At 51.9% G+C, this 20,290-nt stretch overlaps 2 protein-coding genes across 14 annotated transcripts in view; one reads left to right on the forward strand and one right to left on the reverse strand.

The window, feature by feature from the left end:
- Positions 1 to 547, forward strand: part of SPTAN1 (spectrin alpha, non-erythrocytic 1) — a 58,257-nt gene extending 57,710 nt beyond the window's left edge. For all 10 annotated transcript variants that reach the window (XM_018055898.1, XM_018055899.1, XM_018055901.1 and 7 more), the window contains one exon: positions 70 to 547. In XM_018055898.1, coding sequence (XP_017911387.1) covers positions 70 to 195 — 126 coding nt within the window. In that variant the 3' untranslated portion in view covers positions 196 to 547. The remainder of the gene's footprint in view (positions 1 to 69) is intronic.
- Positions 545 to 17,443, reverse strand: WDR34 (WD repeat domain 34). Of its 4 annotated transcripts, none has more exons than XM_018055906.1 (9): positions 17,206 to 17,443; positions 9,751 to 9,999; positions 3,821 to 3,930; positions 3,160 to 3,317; positions 2,552 to 2,661; positions 1,912 to 2,079; positions 1,476 to 1,658; positions 1,054 to 1,211; positions 545 to 852 (listed from the first exon to the last, which is right to left on the reverse strand). In XM_018055906.1, the coding sequence occupies exons 1-9, from the start codon at positions 17,401 to 17,403 to the stop codon at positions 849 to 851; spliced, it is 1,338 nt and encodes a 445-aa protein (XP_017911395.1). In that variant the 5' UTR covers positions 17,404 to 17,443; the 3' UTR covers positions 545 to 848. The 4 variants fall into 4 exon arrangements, with proteins under 4 accessions (XP_017911395.1, XP_017911392.1, XP_017911393.1 ...); XM_018055903.1 differs by having other exon boundaries at positions 1,476 to 1,708; positions 17,206 to 17,438; XM_018055904.1 differs by having other exon boundaries at positions 1,476 to 1,708; positions 17,218 to 17,403.

Here is a 20,290-nt window from a genome sequence, read left to right on the forward strand (position 1 = left end):
CTGCCCACTGCCCCCCATAGCACAGCTGTGGTTGGTCAGGGCTCGGCTGATGTGCACCTTTCCCTCCAGAACCTGACTCGGGAACAAGCCGACTACTGCGTCTCCCACATGAAGCCCTACGTGGACGGCAAGGGCCGCGAACTCCCCACTGCTTTCGACTACGTTGAGTTCACCCGCTCGCTCTTCGTGAACTGATCCTCTGCTCCTAGGTTAGCCTGGCCCACGCTGCTTGCCCTACCGTCGCCTTGCTGCATGTCAACTCCTCTCTGTGCTCTTAAGAAAAATACTCCAGACAGTGTTGCTTTCCAGCGTAACCTTAACTTGCTTAGCTTGGTTTAAGATTTAGTAGAAAACGGTGCTTCAGTAACCGGCTTTAGGTCCAGTCGCCATTGCCACGTTGCTGCAGGGACCCAATTCCTGTCTCAAGGCCGGCTGCCCCATTCCGACTACAGAAAAATCTGAGCAGCCGGCTAGTTCCCCTCTTGTTCGCCCTCCTTCAATTTTGTTTTCATGTAAAAGACAAATAAATGACTTGACTCCCCCAAAAGCTTGTCATGTCGTCTTCATTCAGCTTCCATCAAAAACACACAGCCCAGAGGTAGCCTCCCTGACCTCAACTGGCCACCTCCGAGGCCAGCTGGTCCAGGTGCTCTGTCTCCCGGGCTCCCTGTTCAGTGAACTCACTGCTCAGCTGCCACACCTTTACCGTGCCCTTGGCATCACCAGCAGCCAGGAGTTGAGTCTGCTGGCAGTTGAATTCAAGACAGTAGACAGGGCTTTCGTCCTCGGTTTGCCTGACTGAAACCGCGGGCTTCTGGGAGCTTTTCTGCAGATCAAACAGCTGCACATCACCTTCAAGGAGAGGCGTGGGGTGAGACAGGCCCAGAGCCGCAGCCTCTGAGCCTCTTCGGTTCCCGAAGACATCAGAAGGCTGTGACTCAGTTCAGCTCTCCGTCCCACGTGACCTTGCCCACAGCCTCCCCAGCCCACAGTTGCAGGGACACGCTGGGCTCATGTCCCTTCAGTGGAGCAAAGCCCGGGGCTGTGCCTTACCTTCCCCAGAAGCAGCCGCAAACACCAGGGGGCGCACCGGGGACCAGCGCACAGCAAACAGGTACTTGTGGGAGAGCTGCAAAGAGGTCAGGGGCTGGGCCTGCAGCATGGAGTACAGGTGGACGTGGCCATCCGTCCCTGCACTCAGGAAGAGATTCCTAGATGGGACACAGGGCAGGCAGCGGGTGAGCGCTGGGGTCCAGGTGTGGCTGGGGCCTTTCTGTTGGACTCCTCATGGGCTACTGGGCTCCGGAAAGTAAGGAGCCGATTCCCTGGAGCCAACCACAGGAGCTCTGGGTACCGGAGCTCAGTGGGGAAGACCCGCGCCCAGGGCAGACTGCAGGCTCTTAGGCAGTTCTGTGTGGGTCCTGGTGGGACTCCCCCGACCTCCCTGTGCCAGAGGCCCTGTGGGCCCTCCCTACCTGTGGAAGGGGGAGCAGCTCACAGAGTAGACTGGGCCACCGTGGGGGGCGAAGGTGAACTGCGCCGGGGCCCGCAGGGGCACAGAGCTGGGCATCCGCGTGACAGCAGCATCCTCTGCCATCAGGGAGCACTTGAGCGGGAAGCCGCCTTCTGTGCCCAGCACGAAAAGGCTGGGGTCGAAGCTGGAGAAAGACACCGCCGTGGCGCCCACCTCAGTCTCCCCACGGGAAGGCTGCGGAGGAAAACAGCAGCAGGGCAGAGCTGGGGGGAGTCTGCTCGGTGGCCCCAAGGAGCCTGGGGCACGTGCGTGACTGCTGTGGCCCTCGGGGACTCCCACCTGCCCACCCGCCCCCAAGGCGCACTGGCTCGGGGGGTCCCAAGGCCCAGTGCTGCCTTGTGGGCCTATGTCCGGGGTGGCAGCCTCACCCCTTATACCTTCTTCAGCTTCGTGTTCCTGGGGAGCTGCTGTACGGCCAGGGCGAAGCCCGCGCTCAGCTGCAGCCGGCCAGCCCCGACCCCCTGCCAGAGCAGCACCTTCCCGTCAGCGGCCACACTCAGCACCTGGAAGCGGTGGCTGTGCCGGGGCTCCGGGAGCCAGACCACCTGGGCAACCGGGAGAGGAGCCAGGTCACAAAAGGACACCTGCCCCACCTCCCGGCAAGGCCAGCTGTCAGCCTCCACACGACCTTCCCCTTCTCTTCCAGGAGGGAAAGAAAAAGGGAGACTTCTTGCAGAGGCTTGGGAGCCACCTGACCCACCAGGGGGTAGACCCAAAGGGTTCCCAGGTACCCCCAAGTCCCAGCAGAAAACCAGGACGGCAGAGGCTCCATGGAGGTGGCCAGCAGGGCCAGGCCCAGGGGGCTCCCTCTGAGGGCAAATGTGACTCTGGACCCAGACACTTGGAGAATGCCAGAGGCAGCTGGCCAAGCGCGGACTCCCTGGTGACCTTCCTCCTGGGTGGTGGCCAGTGGGGACCCCTTCCCCTGCTCCATGCTGCAGAGCAGATGCCCGGACGGCAAGGCCTGGCTCTGGAGGTGATTACCTCCCACCCCGCCCGGCGGGCCTCTGCCCTGACCTGGTACACGGGGTCCGTGTGCGTGTCGTCCGTCAGGCCCGTGCGCCAGAGCAGTGGGTCCTCGGGGCGGCTCATGTCCCACACCAGCACCTCGCCACTGTACAGTCCACCTGGAGGCCAAGCGGGCATGGGGAGCCGCCCATAGCCAACAGCCTCACTTTGGGGACGGACACCCGCCCCATCTCGTCCACTGCTTCCTCAAAAAGAGTCCTGGTCCCCAGGCCCCCTGCTCTATCCAGCGGTGCCCACCCCGGGAAGCTCCCCCACCACCAGGCTGCTCTCCCCTGCCCACACCCGCCGCTCCTCCAGCTTCACCTGCCCCCTTTCCCAGCGCGCACATCACTATGGTCAGCGCCCTGAGACTGCCTGCTTCGCCTAGCCTCACATCCTGACCAGGCTGTACACCTCCACGTGGCCCGCACCACCCAAGACTCAGCTAAGGACCTGCCTCCTCCTCCTCCTCCACGCCCAGTTACCCCACCCAAGCCCAGGGCTCAGGACCCCCTGTGGTCCCTGCTTCTGGCTGTGACCAGGGGCTGAGGGCCAAATGCAGGGCCTCGGCCACCCGCTACAGGATGCGGAGCAGAGACACAGGCTGGGGGGCTCACCTGCCACGTGGGATGGCCGCGTGGGGTGGAAGGCCAGGCACATGGCAGCGCTGGGCACCTCCACCACCGCCGACGGCTGCTGGGGGCTCAGGCCTCGCCGGTCCAAGTTCCAGGCGCACACGAAGGACCTCAGCGTGCTCCAGTCCCCATCATCCAGCCTGCAGAGACACACCCGCACGAGCTCAGCCCGAGGCCTGGACTCCATCCCAACCTGCGCCACCCCAGCCCACCTTGCTCCTACTGCCCGACCCACCTCACCCCCCGACACAGATGAGTCTCTGTCCCCATCACACACAGACACTGTGCTGGGCACCCAAGTGGCAGAGGCACCTATATGGCACCCCAAGGTCATGACTCTCCCCGGAGAAGGGTCTCCAGGAACCAGGGACAGGGCCATACGTGGCGGGGGAGGAAGCTGGGCATGTCTGACACAGCCTGGGAGAGACGAGGCAGGCGCAGGGCTCACAGCCCACTGCTGATAGCTGGGCACTGGGAGAACCTTCCCTGTCTTTTCCTGCCAACCCAAGGCTCGGGCAGCCTTGAGAAGGAAGATTCCCACAAAGGCCAGCTCTGGACCCACCCCTCTCTGCGCAGACGAGACGGATTCAGACGAGGGTCTCAGGGCGTCCTATCACTCCCGCACACCCCTGTTGCCACTCACCGGCCATAGGCGCAGGCCACCACAGAGCCAGTGGAGTTCCAGGAGACACCAGTCACGTGGAGACCCTGTCCTTGGGCTGGGGGGTAGCTCAGGGTATGTAGGCAAGTCACCTGCAAGAGACAGGCCATCCCCAACTCCGAATCCCAAAGCCACCCAGCAGGGGAGTGAAAGGCAGACACAGGTGTGGGGCTCCCGATTCCAGTCAGGATTCCAGGCCACTGCCCAGCCCGGGGACAGTGTGGAGCCTTCACCCCATCACTCCCCCCAACAGGGTGCTTCCAGAAGGAAGAGCCTTGGGAATTGAGATGGACACCAGGCTCCAGGTCAGAGCTGGACCCTGTACTCACGTCTATTCCACACAAAATCTCCAAAGCCTTGGCTTCTGGAGTGGCACAGGGGTGATGGCTGCCCGACAGTGAGAGTATCCTGGGTGCCACATGACTACACAGGTGAAAAACGATCACAGGAGCACGTTTCATGTTAGGTGTATCTCAACACACACTTTTTTAAAAGCTCGGGCGCCCTGTGGCTCAGCCCACAGCTGCCAGCAGCAGCTAACGAGAAGGCCAGCAGTGCCGGCCACAGTGAGGGTCTGGTACACTTTCCAGGGGCTAATCTGCACCACAGGCCGAAACTCCTGCGAAAAGTCTCACCCGTCTCGACCTCATAACCCCAAATAGAGAAACCATCCAATGGTAAAAAAAGTCCGAACTCTGTCAGAAGCTGCACTGTGGGCCTCTGGTGAGAATGCAGAATGTCCAGACACCGTGGCAAACAGCCCAGCGGTTCTGCAAAATGTTGTTACCAGCAATGCCACTCCGAGGGACATGCCCAAGAGGACTGGAAACGAACACGCCAATATGCGCACTTGAACACAAGCGGCCACAGCAGCGCTCACGACAGCCAGAACGTCCAGCGACTGACGGACAAGCGCAGTATATCCCTACCACGGCGAACGGTTCAGCCGCAGAAAGGAATGACGTCCCAAAAGACGCTGCAACACAAGGACCCTCGATAACACTCTGCTAGGCAGACACAGTTACATACTCAGCTGTTATGAGTCCATTACGTGAGATGTCCAGAAAGACAAATCTGAAGACAGAAAGGGGGTGAGCAGCTGCCAGGAGCTGTGGGGGAAATGGGGAGTGGCTGCTAGTGGATATGAATTTTTGGGGGGGAAGTGATGAAAATATTCTTAAATGGATTGTGGCAAAGCTTACATACCTCTGTGCCGTGCGCTCTGTCGCTCAGTTGTGTCCGACTCTTTGTGGCCTCATGGGTGGTAGTCCTCCAGGCTCCTCTGTCCACAGGGGATCTCCAGGCAAGCATACTGGAGTGGCTTGCCATGCCCTCCTCCAGGAGATACTCCCACTCCAGGGATCGAGCCCAGGCCTCCCACACTGCAGGCGAACTCTACCGTCTGAGCCACCAGGGAAGCCCCTACTGGAAATATATTAAAACCCACTTCACACTTTAAATGATTTATATGGGTGAATTATATGGGTTGTAAACTATATCTCAGTAAATTTGTTGGGTTTTTTTCCTTTTTTCAGTTGTGCCCCTCGGATCTTAGTTTCCCAACTGGGGGTTGAACCTGTGCCCCCTGCAGTGGAAGCAAGGTGTCTTCACCCCTGCACCACCAGCGGAGTCCTCGGCAAATCTGTCATTCTAAAACAAAGCCATGCGGTGGGGCCAGGAGGCAGAGGGGGCATGAGAAAAACTCTCGGGGTTCTGGTTCCATGAATGTTTGCACTGTGTGAAAATTATGGGCCCGAACACTTGTGATCTGTGCCTGTGTTTATGCACGTTTTATGAAAAATGAAAGTTTGTACTAAAAAACAAACTATAAGCATTATGTATCAAAACAGCATTTGTAACTGCAACGATTAGTACACTTTAAAATCTAAAGATGAGAAGGCAGAGGGACAGAAAGATGGGCTGCTCCGTCCCTTCACTGGTGGGTGTCTGCCAAGACCCAACACAGCACACCGTGAATTTACCTGTGTGGAAAACCTACCTCAGCAAACCTGACTCCATGAAAGTCTATGGTGAAGCATCGCGCAGCAGTTTAAAAAGGACAAGAGTCTATAATGAAAAGGGATCTCAAAACAGGAAAAATGTACATTTATACACATATTATACATATATAGATAACTGGATATATGTATAAAACTGAGCATATATATGTACACGGGCTTCCCTGTTGTCTCATATGGTAAAGAATCTGCCTACAAGGCAGGAGACCCCGGTTTGATCCCTTTTAATTTTTAAAGGGAATGGCTACCCATCCAATATTCTTGCCTGGAGAATCCATGGACAGAGGAGCCTGGCAGGCTACACTCCATGGGGTCACAAAGAGTCGGATATGACTAACCAACTAACACTTTCACTACACACACACACACACACACACACACACACACTTGAATCACGAGTCGGATATGACTAAGCAACACTTTCACTAAACACACACACACACACACACACACACACTTGAATCACGAGTCGGATATGACTAAGCAACACTTTCACTAAACACACACACACACACACACACACACTCCCACACCCACCCACCCACCCACCCACCCACCCACCCACCCCTGAATCACTTCACTGTACATCTGAGGCTATATAATATTAACTATACTTCAATTTTTTTTTTTTTGGCCACACCAAATGGCATATGGGATCTTAGCTCCCCTACCTGGAATCCAACCCACATCCCCTGCAGTGGAAACACAGAGTCTTAACCAGTGAACCACCATGGAAATACCTAACTGTATACTTCACTTAAAAAAAATTATAATAGGGAATTCCTTGGTGCTCCAGTGTTTAGGACCCCACGCTTCCACTGCTGGGGGCCCAGGTTCAATTCCTGGGTGGGGAACTGAGAGCCCACAAGCTATACCACACGGCCAAATAAATGAATAAAATAAAAATGGTAATAAATAAATTAAAAGGACACAGGTGAAGTCTATGTAGCAACCTGACAACACAGAACAGGCTTTGCTTCTGAAGAGAAAAGACCCCAGACTGGTCACAGTGCCTCCCCGCTGTCAGCCACACGTGCAAACAAGGGCCAGGGCAGGACAAGGCAAAGAGGCCAAAGGTTCCAGGGGGTGCCCTCCTGGGTGCACTCCCCTAGGTGGCCTCCTCCCCATCTCTAATTCCGAAGTGTTCGGCCAAGTCGTCACTGATTTTGCGATTGTGAAGGTGCAGTGCTTGACTGAGAGCAGCAGATCAGCCTTTCTGGGGCTACGACAGCCATGGACAGCAGGGAAATGTCAAGGCCAACTCCCTGACAGCTGGAGCAGAGACAGAGCAGCCTGATGCCTCAGCCAATGCAGTGACTCCACTGGGGAGAAATAATCAAGAAATTCATGCAAAGGAAAACCAAAGTGGGAGAGGCAGCCTCGCTTCAGCTCTGCCACACAGCAGCAAACCGGCAAAGACTACTCCTCTGCCCCACACTCAAAAAGGAAAGCAACTTCAGGGCCGCGAGAGGCCCAAACGCCCCACGGCCACCCGGGGGTGCTGCCTAACCCACCTGCTCACTGCTTCCGGAAGACATGCTTCTAGAAGCGATGCTGTGCTGAGATGTCCACCAACGGGGACCCCAAGAAGGCTGCCTGTCCGCTCAGTGGCACGTCACGCAGGTTCTGGGGTGTCTGGGGCCCCTCCTCTACAGGAACTGGCAGGGAAAGCTCTGCTGAGCGCGAAAGGTCGCAAACAGACTGGACAGCGTTCTCCACCTGCGTCTAAGATGCTCTTGATGGCAACAGTAGCAGCAGCGCGCTGTGTGTCAGGGTCGAATGGGAAAGGCCTGCGAACCACTGCTCCCACTCGCAGTACATGTTCCGTATTTTTGCAGCGACTGTTTGTTAAAATGAATGTGTAGTGCTTTGTAATCAGAAACGAGTATTTATTTTTCCTGCTTTGCAGATTCAATCGGAGGGTAACTACAAAATTGTGACTGTTTCTGCCATGTATCAATATGAATCAGGCATAGGCCTATATACGTACCCCTTCTCTTTTATTTTTCATTTATTTTTATTTATTTAGCTGCACCAGATCTTAGCTGTGGTATGTGGGATCTAGTTCCCTGATCAGGGATGGAACCTGGCCCCCTGCGTTGGGAGCACGGAGTCTTAGCCACTGGACCACCGGGAAAGTCCCTGTCCTCTCCCTCTTGAACCTCCCTCCCCATCTCACCCCTCTAGGTTGTCACAGAGCACCTCTGGGTTCCCACTGGCTGTCTATTTTACATATGGTAACGCGAACGTTTCAATGTTACTCTCTCAAATCATCCCCCCCACGCCCCCGCGTCCAAAAGTCTGTCCTTTATGTCTGCGTCTCCTTTGCTGCCCTGTGAAGAGGATCATCGCACCGTATGTATTTTCTAAAGGGGGAGAAAGTAATATACAGGTGGACCAAACGCACAGAAAGGTGGAAAAGCCTTAACAATGAAGAACAAGCGCTTGGGACTTCCCTGGTGGTCCAGGGGCTAAGCCTCCGTGCTCCCAATGCAGGGGGTCTGGGTTTGATCCCTGGTCAGGGAACTAGATCCCACATGCTGCGACTAAGACTCAGACACATAGCAAAAAAAAATCAAACAAACAAAAAACCAACAGCTCACCCTCTTTGAATGCAACTGTAAAAAGGGGCAGCTGAGCCCAGATTTTAACGTTCATGACCTTCTTCTTGCACTCCACTTAAAAATAACAAGTCCACACTTACTTGTGGCCTTGGCAAATGTTTTTCAGAGGGCTTTTGAGGATTTCTCTCAAACAAATACACTCTCCCAAACCTATCAACGATTTGGTGGGAACAGGACAGCTGTATATCCAAAAACAGACGGAAGAGGAAGGGCGGGAGAGAAGGGCTATGACCTCTGAATACAGAACTACTCATCTCCATTTCTCGAGGAAGAAAACAATGCCTAAGAAAAGCCTTCACTGCTCAGTCAGCAGCCCGTCCCCAGGCACCAGCAGGGTGGAGCAGAGGTCAAGGGCCCGCCTTCATTCAGAGGTTTCCTGATCAACTGGACATTACAGGGTGACTGCTCTGAGCTCTGCCTCGAGACCAGAAAAGGCTTGGCAATGCAGAAGTCACTAGAGCGCCAAAGTGAAACCAGGGAGACTGGGACTCAAACTCCAGCTCAGCCAGTTACAGCTGTGTGACTGCAGACAAGTCCCTTAGCCTCTCTGAATCTCATCTATAAAATGGAGATCGAAGGAACTCCCCGGCAGTCCTGCGCTTTTGCTGCCAAGGGCCCCGAGTTAGACTCTTGGTCAGGGAACTAAGATTCTACAGGTTGTTCAGCATGGACAAAAAATAAATATAAGATGGGGAGCAGCAAAGAACTAGCTGTCCAGAAGGACCAATGAGTTGGCACAGAGTGTGCCTGGGGAAACAGAGCTGAGTCATCCAGGAAATAAGACCCAGAGTCAGACTGTCCAGCCTCAAACCCTGCCTCTACTGCCCACTAGCAGTGAATGGAAATAACAAGGCACCACCAAGGGTAGCAGGGAAGGCCCAGTGACTTCTTAGCTTAATACCTGGCAAAAAGTAAGAGCTTGGTGACTGCTGTTATGATTGCTATTGGTGTTCTTATTGCTTGGCAGGCCGGGGCTTCCCAGGTGGCATTACTGGTGAAGAACCTGCCTGCCAGCGCAGGAGACACGGGTTCGATCCCTGGGTGGGGAAGATTCCCCTGGAGGAGGGCATGGCCACCGACTCCAGTACTCTTGCCTGGAGAATCCCATGGACAGAGGAGCCTGGCGAGACCATCTACAGGTTCGCAAAGACTCAGACACGACTGAAGCAACTTGGCATGCATGCTGTTATTGGGTGGCACAAAAGAAGGACTTAAGATGAGCTAAAGCCACAACCCAAGGCATCCCAGGCCCGTACCAGCCCATCCCTACCGTCTGCTGCTGCTCGGCCCAGTTCACCTCGAAGCCGTCAAACGCATGGCTCTGCCAATTCTTGTTCAGCTCTCGGGTAACCATGGCCTCCACTTTTCGGAGAAAGGCCGCAAGCCGGGGGCCATTGTACCGAGGCACAGACGGCAGGCTGACCGGCTCGGGGATCTCGGTCTGCACCTCAGCATCCACATGCTTCCGGGCCTGCACGGACGCTTCAGCGGTGGTAATGCTGGCCGTCTGGCAACTTTTCTGGAGAAGGAGATTGAAACGCAGTCACCAGCCAGCTCTCCTCACAGCACCACCTGCCCAGGCACTCACCCGCCCACAGCTGCTGTTTATCCTTGAGCAAAAGGAACACTGCTCACTCAGTCTGCCTGACGACCGTCCCCTTCCTCTAGTAACTAGCCCATCTTCCTGGGGAGGAACCCAATTGGTGTGGTGTGGGTGGAGATGACCCACAGGGAGTAACCCTTTCCAGCCAGAGAAACCCACTCACATGGTGTCAACAGGCAGTGGGAAAACTTCAAGGTCATGAGTAGAAGACAGTCACTTTCTTATTAAAAATACACCTCCTGGGGACTTCCTGGTGATCCAGTGGCTAAGACTCCGCACTTCCAAGGCAGGCGGCCCCGGGTTCAATCCCTGGTCAGGGAACTAGGTCCCACATGCCTCAGCGAAGAGTTAACATGCCACAAAGACCCAGCACAGCCAGATAAAAAGAAATTAAATATATATATACACCTTCTGTTAACAGATCTCCTTGACTATCGATTATAAAACATACCAATTATTTAGTAATAGCTTTTCAGGAGGAAACTGTATTAAGTGTACACATCAGTTGTGAGACACACCCCTTTTAATACCTGTTAAAATAGAGGTTGAAGAGACGTGTTCTAAATTGAGGACATACAGAGGCACACAGAGAACAGACAGAGGTCCGGGACACTGTGTGGCTGAAGGCTGAGCCCCCTCACTCCCCTGGGCAGTGACCACCACCAGCTAATATGGAGCACACAGCCCCTCATTTCACCCTCCCAACACACCTGAGCTGCACCTGACTCCAGAGTGGAAAAGGACCTCAGCAACCACGCTAGACGGGTGGTCTCCCTGAACAAGGTCGTAGAACCACCAGGAGGCTGGGTAAGGGACAACCTGCTGCCCCCTCCCCATCAACAGAGCTTCTGGTTCACTGGTCTAGGATGGGGTCTTTGCTAAAAAAGCCCCCAGGTGATGCCACAGGGCGGGTACTCAGATCCCATCTATATGCTTCCTGTGGCCACACCCCAGGGCCCAGAGTCCATCACCTCTGCCCTCAAGGTGCAGACAGCACTCACGTAGCCCCCTCCACCCCGGCCTTGATCTGAGGACCGGGTCTCACCTGGGGCAGCAGGACACCCCTCTCTCCCTCCCTTGGCCGCAGCCCTCTCCACCGGGGCACCTTCCAAGGTGTCCTGTGATCAAAGGACGCATGCATGTCTGTGGGGAGCTGCTTGGGAGGCAGCCTGCTCCGCAGCTGCCATTTCTCTCCATGCTGCCACCCGTTTCCAGTTCCTTGTCCCCCGTTTAGCTGGGCAGAGGGACAGACATCACATCAGGGAATGAGACGCAGCCTCCTCCTTTTCTGGAGGACACGGCTGACGTTTACCAAACGAGGGCTCCTATATGACTGAGATTCCTGTCACCCACGAGAGGCTCTCCTCACGTGGCTGCTTGCCAGGCACCTGCACCTACAGGACAGCGACAGGGCCCGGACCCCCATTCTCTCCTGTTTGGGCTCGAGCACCAGGCGAGTGTTAAGAGACCCCAAAGGAAGGGAGCTGGCCCACAGGAGGGCAGCTAGGGAGGACAGGGTGAGACAGGGCTCCTCGCCAGGGGCTGAGAAATGCTGCCAGTGTGAGCACGGCTCCCCAAAGTCCCCCTTCCCAGCCCTTCCACGTCCTTCCCTTTCTGAGTCCTGTACACACACCTGATGATACTCGGGCGTGATGGGAGCTGAGATGGTTCCTGACCTAACTAAGCACCTCTTTATCAGCACACCAACAAAATGTGACGCCTTTGAGACATTCTGATGTTAACTAGCAGAGACTGTACCATGGGAATATCTTGGATACAATGTTGCTGGGAATTCCCTGGTGGTCTAGTGGTTAAGAATCCACCATGCAGGGAACACCGCTTCGGTCCCTGCCCGGGGAAGATTCCACCTGCCTCAGGCAATTAAGCCGCCACAACAACTGAACGCTAGCCGCGCAACGACTGAAGCCCGCGAGCCTAGAACCCACGCTCCACAGGAGAAGCCACCACGAGAAGGCTGTGCTCCACAGCGAGAGAGTGGCCCCTGTTCGCCTCAACTCGAGTAGCCCGCGAGCAGCAGCCAAGACCCAGCACAGCCAAAGTTTAATAAATAAACAAAACTGACGGGAATTCCCTGGCGGTCTGGTGGTTAGGACTTGGCACTATCACTGCTGGGGCCCAGGTTCCATTCCTGGTCAGGGAACTAAGGTCCTGCAAGCCTCGCAGCACAGCAAAAAAAAAAAAACGAGTTGAGTGGGTTTTATGATGCAACATGGCCATTCCGTTGTCTCCTGTCTCACTCACATGAGGCCTCCAAGAGTGTGGGGGCAACTGAATCCAGAACCAGTATCAAAGTACTTCAGGCTATGACCTCCTTTTACTTGGCCTTGCCTCGAGTATATCAGGGTGGTGGTGGTTTAGTTGCTAAGTTGTGTCCAATTCTTGCGACCCCATGCCAGGCTCCTCTGTCCATGGGATTCGCCAAGCCAGAATACTGGAGTGGGTTGCCACTTCCGTCTCCAGGGAATCTTCCCAACCCAGGAATTGAACCCAGGTCTCCTGCACTGCAGGCAGATTCTTTACCAATTGAGCTATGAGGGAAGGCCGTATAGCAGGGTAGCAAACAGTTACTCAAAGGATGACCTGGAGCGGAGAGTCAAGCAACGAAGACAGCAATGATCAACATTTTCACCGAAGCTGGGAGGCCCTGTTATGCCGCAACACCTTTGACTTCTAATTATTGCCAGCTACTCTGGTGTTGTCTTCACGTGTGTCTTGAAAAAAAAAAAAAAGTTTAGTATCAAAACTATTAGCAAACTCCAAATGGTTGAGAACCACAAATCCAATTCCTGAAAACCTGCGAGAGGCCAAACCTCAGGTTAAAAACAAACACCTCCAGCAGGGGGTGTCATCTGCTACAGAACCCACGAAGGCGAGGAAGCAGCCCCGGGTCCAGGGAGAGGGAGGAGCGGACAGGTGGGCAAGGTTAACTCAAAGCTGGAGGGGAGAAATTCGGCAGAATCAGGCTGTGGAGGACAGGACACCAGAAAAGGGTTCCATCCAGTATTTCCCGGAGGCCTCTGGGAGATGCAAAAGTACACAAGACCCACTCCCTGCCCTCTGGGAGCTCACAGTCCAGGGACAGACCTGAATGCCCAAAACGAATGCATCTGCTGATAAAAAGCTTTAGAACTAAATGGTAGTGATGGCTGCACGTCGTGAAGGTATTTAACATCACCGCAATGTACACTTTAATATGGTAAAATGTGTATGTATCTTACCACAAGAAAAGAATGCACCCTATATCCTTTTTTTTGTCACCCTGTGGCATCTGGGACCTTAGTTCCCTGACCACAGATTGACCCTGTGCTCCCTGCATTGGAAGAACAGAGTCTTAATCACTGGACCACCAGAGAAGCCCCCCACTCTACATTCTGAGGACTCAAATAGGCTTCAGAAAGGTAACACTGTTGGAAAGAAGGGTGGATTATATTAATGGTTCTCAAGTTTTGCCACATATGACAATAACCTGAGGAGCTTTTATAAAACCAGATTCCCAGGTCACACCACATACCAATTAAACCAGAATCCCTGGAAGTAGGGACCAGATATTCATATTTTTCAAGACTCTCCAGGGCATTTCAGCGTCAGCCTCGTTTGAAAAAGCAGAGACCAGGATTAAAGCGATTAGGAGCCCTTCATCTCAAACACTTAGACGTGAGCCCCCCCAAACCTGAACAGTACTGGGGGTCAGTCTCAAACTGTTTTCTTATTAGCAGTCTCATTTAATCCCACATTAAGTATTCTAACAAGACTCACTTTGCAGATCACTTGACTGGCCCAAGGCCAAGACCCCAAAGAGTCCCCATGCACTCAAAGCCAGGTCTGAACCCAAAGTCAAGGACCCTGTCCCTCTGTGAATAAATCGAGATAAAGCAAGAAAAGTTAGATCAAGCCAAAGATCACTACTACTTCAACGACACCAAAAATCCATCACTGGAACATAAAACTGCACTCCAATACTGCATCACTACATGAGCCAAGCAAAGAACAACGTTTGGCTTTTCCAATAGAACTTGCAAAAAAAAAAATTAAGAAGCTGCATATAAAAATTTAGCTAAGGGCCTCTGTAACAATCTAGAAGGGTAGGATGGGGAGGGAGGTTCAGGAGGGAGGGGACATGGATGTACCTATGGCTGATTGTTAGAGATATCTGACAGGAAACAACAAAATTCTGTAAAGCAAATAACCTTAAATTAAAACACATATAAATTTTTTATTTAATTTAGCTAAAACACTCATCACAGGGTTCTGATAAGGGAAAATTGGAAACAGCCCATCAAAAGGGACCGGTTAAAATAAAATGAAGTTATAGTAGTGAGTGAAAAAGTGGGTCTACAAAATATTATGCAATGTGATTTCATTTTTGTAAAAAAAAAAAAATGGAGGAACACAGACAAAACAGAGAGGGAGCAGGTATAAACCAAACTGCCGGAAAATGAGACTATGGGGTGGTTTTTATTTCCAGTTTTTCCTTATCCAGATGTTTTCCTAAATTTTGGATACCAAGACTTCCCTGGTGGTCCTCCCCTCCGAGCTCCCAGTGCAGGGTGCTCAGGTTCAGTCCCTGGTCGGGGAACTAGATTCCACATGCCACAGCTAGAGTTCGCACGTCGCGACTGAACAACATCTGGCGTGCCACAACTAAGACCCGGCACATCCAAACTAATAAATATTTAAAATAAATAATTAATCAAATAAATTTTGGACACAGAAACTTTTATAAAGAGAAACAAGTTAATCTGGAAAATTAACTCTTTCTTTGGACCCCTTCAACAGTCTTAGAATCTTTATTTTGGCCACGCCAGGCAGGTTGCAGAATCTTAGTTCCCTGACCAGGGATCAAGTCTGCATCCTCTGCAGTGGAAAGGCAGAGCCTTAACCACTGGACCACCAGGGAACTCCCAATACTCTTAGGACTTAAATTAATTAAGAATCCCCTTCAATAAAACTTCCCTGATAGCTCAGTTGGTAAAGAATCCACTAGCAATGCAGGAGACCCCGGTTCAATCCCTGGGTCAGGAAGATCCTCTGGAGAAGGGACAGGCTACCCACTCCAGTATTCTTGGGCTTCCCTTGTGGCTCAGCCGGTGAAGAATCCGCCCGCAATGTGGTAGACCTGGGTTCAACCCCTGGGTTGGGAAGATCCCCTGGAGAAGGGAAAGGCTAGCCACTCCAGTATTCTGGCCTGGGGAATTCCATGGACTGTATAGTCCATGGGGTCACAAAGAGTCAGACACAACTGAGTGACTTTCACATACACACTTCAATAAAACAGCAGAGACTGATTCAAATGAACCCCCTAAGATGAAAGCTTTTATACCTCAAGTATTAGAATCAGTTCTTGGAGCCCTATTGGTTCAAATTATAGGTACAAGAAAATATGCCTCAATCTCATTCTTTGTTTTAATTTTTAAAAAAAGTAAAAAGTTTGACTGAGTCAGTGGTTCCCAATCTGAACTCTTTTAAAATCTGAATCTTCAGCAAGTAAGAGCTATTTCAAGTATTTTTAAAAGCCAGTGAATGTGAATTACACATTAACCTTCAATAAAGATGAACAGAAATAACTAAAATATCCCCTGCCTTTGCTTTTTTTTTTTTTTTGCCATACCACACAGCATGTGGAACTTCCCTGACCAGGGATTAAACTGTGCCCCCTGCATTGGAAGCAAGGAGTCTTAACCACTAGGGCACTGGGGAAGTCCTGCCTTTGCTTTTTAAATAGAATCTTTTCTATCCAGTATGGTGAAGTGGGAAGTGCTCTGAAGCCAGATCAAATTTGGCTTGAGACCTGCAGACTGCTGGCCTGAGGCAAGAAACTTGTCCTCAAGTTCAGTTCAGTCGCTCAGTCGGGTCCAACTCTTCGCGACCCCATGGACTGCAGCATGCCAGGCTTCCCTGTCCATCACCAACTCTCTGAGCTTGCTCAAACTCATGTCCATCGAGTCAGTGATGCCATCCAACCATTTCATCCTCAAGAGTTAATCAAGAGTTAGGACTTTGAGGATTCCCTAGTGTTCCCGTGTTTTTAAGACTCTGAGCTTCTACTGTAGGGGGCTCAGGTTGTGATCCCACATGCTGTGTGGTACAGCCAAACATAAAATTTTAAAAAAGGAGAGAGGGTGACTTCATGGAAATCTCACCGGTACTGGTGTTGGTGAGGAAATCGTCTTCTGCAGGATCTCTCATCTGTGTGGAAAGCAAAAGCCTGTTTCCTCTGTGGGAAAAATGCAGCCCCCTTCCAATGCTCATTTTCACTGAGGGAAAGCTAACATCCCTAAAATGATCTGCAAGCCCTAAACTTGATCTGCCTCTCCTTACCCTCTCCGGCCTCACCTGTGACCATCCGTGCCTTCTCATTCCTTTCCAGCCCCACCTGCCTCCTCACACAGACCAGCTTTGCTTGGACCACGGGACCTTTGCGCTCCCCTGGCCGTTCCACCTCAAATAACCTTGACTAACTCTCACTGCTCCAAATCTGCTGGAACATCACCCTCTCTATGAGGGTGCCACCACCCTGCAAACAACCCTTTCACTCTGCAACCCAATCTTTCTAATCCCTCACCCTTTTTCTTTCAGCCATGGCACTATTCACCTCTAACACACTGTATATTTATTTCTTACCTGCAGTGTTTTACTTCTGTCCCCTGCAGACAAGCGCCCCATATAAGCTCCAGGAGGGAGCTCACCCACTGATGACTGAGGAATCGCCAGGGGCACAGCAGTGCTCAAAGTCCATACACACAGAGCCCTCAGGAGCCCTGGCACCCAGAAGCCCTGCCCTCGTTTCAGACAACCTCGTTTGCGTGCTTTGGATTAGACGACGTACTAGAAAACGTGTGTATCTCGACCTTAAGATGCAGTTTGGTCTTTTTTTTTTTTTTAAGTAAAAGTTAGGTTTGAAATGCCTAAAAACTGCAGTTCACACAAAATCCTCCAAAACCTGGAGTCTTTAAAAACTCTTTTGGTTGCTACTCAAAGACCAGGGAAATTGAGACGTGAGTACCCCCAAGGGTTCGTTTCTGTGGGTTAAAATATAAAAATAACCTGGCCCAGCTGCCGCGACGTCCCTCGCCCTCCCGCCCGCGTCACCCAGAGGCGCACCCGCGCCCTCACCGTCTCCCCGCGGATGCCCTGGACGCCCCTCCACTGCGAGGGCACGGACGCCACGCCCAGGGTCTCGTCCTGAAGCGGCCCGGGCCGCTCGGGGCCCTCGGTACTCGCAGTCCCGCTTGTCGCCAGCGCCTCAGCTCCCGCGCTTCCCGCCAGGCCGAGCTGCCCAGGTTGCGCGCTGGTTGCCATGGAGACGGCTCCGCCGGCGCCACCCCACCCCCAACCTCCCCACCTCGCGCAGACGCAGTCCGCCGCGACCTTCGCCCCCGCGCCTCCAGAGCGGAAGGCTGGGGCGGTGAGGCTATCGGCGCCATTTTTCAGTTTGTCAGAGCGCACGCTCCAACACCCGAGAAGAAGAGATAAATTATTCTTTTCCCTTGATGCGACAATCACTGCCAGTTTTGGGATTCTCCAGCCGCAGAGGGAGCACGCCTGGGGCTTTCGCGGCAACTCTGGGTGGGGAGGGAAGTACGGAAGCCAGGCACCCGTGCCAAGTTCAAAGATGGCGCCGAGCGGCCCGGCGCAAAAGAGAGGGCGGGAGCCAGCGGCCGCAGCGGGCTTTAGAGTTATGGGGCCCGGGAGTGCCGAGCTGGCGGAGCAGCCGAGCGCTCCAGGAGAGCCCCAGTTGGCGGCCACCTCGAACCCAAGTGCTCGGTCTCTGAGCCTCGATTTCTGCCTCAATAGAATGGCGATTTTAAATATCCATATATGGATCCAGAGTGTGCTTGAGAAGGCCCAAATGAAATCGAACGTAGAAAAAAATGCAATTTAAACCGAAGTTAAAGACTGGACCAACTACCAATTATTGAGTGTCTACCGTATATGTTGATTTAATAAATCTTAAAATAACTTTATGAAAAATCAAATGTTATATGTCGCTTGAGGGTGCTGATTGTCCAAAAAAATAATTTCCCCAGCTCACCCATAAAGGCCATATCACATTTGTCTAAGACCCTACAGACCCTTGCTTGGCCCCAAGACCCAGTTCTGAGCTTCTTGGCAAGAATCCTCTGGCCAGGTCCTCTGGGCTGCTTTCTTCCTGTCCCTGAACTCTCAGAGTTAAGGAAACGCGCCCAGAGGCTCCTCTGCACCGCCTCACTACTGATGCTCATTAGGACTCAGTTTAAGTCAAGGCCGTGAGGCCCGATTAGATTAGCGACACTGGAAAGACAAAATGCAATAGAAATTTCTTCCTAGAAAGAAAGTAGAACCAGACAAAATTCTCCTTGTAAGGCCCTGTTAACACTAGAAAAGTTTGCAAGCATCACCAAAGATGCAAAACTCATGTTCAAAAAGAAACTCAAGGCTGTTAGGGTCAGGAGGCTTGAATATGAAGACTACACACTGCTATGTCCTGTTTTCAGACTTGACACCTCTCTGCACTTTGGTTTCCCAGCTATAAAAATAGATATAATCAAGTTGAAGCTAGTAGAATCTGCTTTATCACAGTAAGGAAGGAGACTATTTCAAGAAGAGGAGGGTGGGACTTCCCTGATGGTCCAGTGGCTAAGACTCTGTGCCCTCATTACAGGGAACCAGGGTTTGATCCCTGGTCAGGGAACTAGGTTCCACATGCCACAACTATAAGATCCCACATGCCACAGCTAAGACTCGGTGCAGTCGAATAAATAAAATATTTTTAAGAAGAAGGGTGGCCCAAGGTATTAAACACCCCCAAACAACTTAAGTAGAGTAGTGGGAACAAGAACCAGCTTGCAGAGGGTTTAGGAATGGAGAAAGTAGAGAAGGTAATGGACATTATTGGGAAGTTCAACATAGGAAGTAGTTGTGAGTGTAAACTGGTAAAACCTAATTGGAGGATAATTTGACCTTTAAGTGTGCCTCCTCTTTAATCTAGAAATCCTACTTCTGGTAATTTTTCTTGAATTAACAATTACAGATTCACACGGATATTGAAAGCCAAGGATATTCAGCAATTATTCATTCACAGTAGAATTATAGCAAGATCCTGCAGCCAGCCTAAATTTCCAGGCAAAGTCATGGCACACAACAGGTATTCACTAAATATTGAGAAAGAATGGACAGTGAAGCTTTAGTTAAGTGTGCTAGGTGGAACAGGGTCTCAGGTGGCCATTAAGATTGTTACTGCTGTTTAAATGTGGCAAAATGTTTGCAACATAATAAGGTTCTTATAAAATGGCAGAAAGTGAGGAGGAACTAAAAAGCCTCTTTTTTTTTTTTTTTTAAGCCTCTTGAAAGTGAAAGAGGAGAGTGAAAAAGATGGCTTAAAGCTCAACATTCAGAAAACGAAGATCATGGCATCTGGTCCCATCACTTCATGGGAAATAGATGGGGAAACAGTGGAAACAGTGTCAGACTTTATTTTGGGGGGCTCCAAAATCACTGCAGATGGTAATTGCAGCCATGAAATTAAAAGACGCTTACTCCTTGGAAGGAAAGTTATGACTAACCTAGATACCATATTAAAAAGCAGAGACATTGCTTTGCCAACAAATGTCCGTGTAGTCAAGGCTATGGTTTTTCCTGTGGTCATGTATGGATGTGAGAGTTGGACTGTGAAGAAAGCTGAGCGCCGAAGAATTGATGCTTTTGAAGTGTGGTGTTGGAGAAGACTCTTGAGAGTCCCTTGGACTGCAAGGAGATCCAACCAGTCCATTCTGAAGGAGATCAGCCCTGGGATTTCTTTGGAGGGAACGATGCTGAAGCTGAAACTCCAGTACTTTGGCCACCTCATGCGAAGAGTTGACTCATTGGAAAAGACTCTGATGCTGGGAGGGATTGGGGGCAGGAGGAGAAGGGGACGACAGAGGATGAGATGGCTGGATGGCATCACCAACTCGATGGATGAGAGTTTGAGTGAACTCCGGGAGCTGGTGATAGACAGGGAGGCCTGGCGTGCTGCAGTTCATGGGGTGGCAAAGAGTTGGACAAGACTGAGTGACTGAACTGAACTGACTGAAAATGCAATTTATATACATTGTTTCCAGGTGGTGGAAGTGGTAAAGAACAGCCAGCCAATGTATTAAACATAAAAGAAACAGGTTTGATCCCTGGGTTGGGAAGATCCCCTGGAGAAGGAAATGGCAACCTGCTC

Source organism: Capra hircus, chromosome 11, assembly GCF_001704415.2.
Source record: "Capra hircus breed San Clemente chromosome 11, ASM170441v1, whole genome shotgun sequence".
NCBI classification, from domain to species: domain Eukaryota; kingdom Metazoa; phylum Chordata; class Mammalia; order Artiodactyla; family Bovidae; genus Capra; species Capra hircus.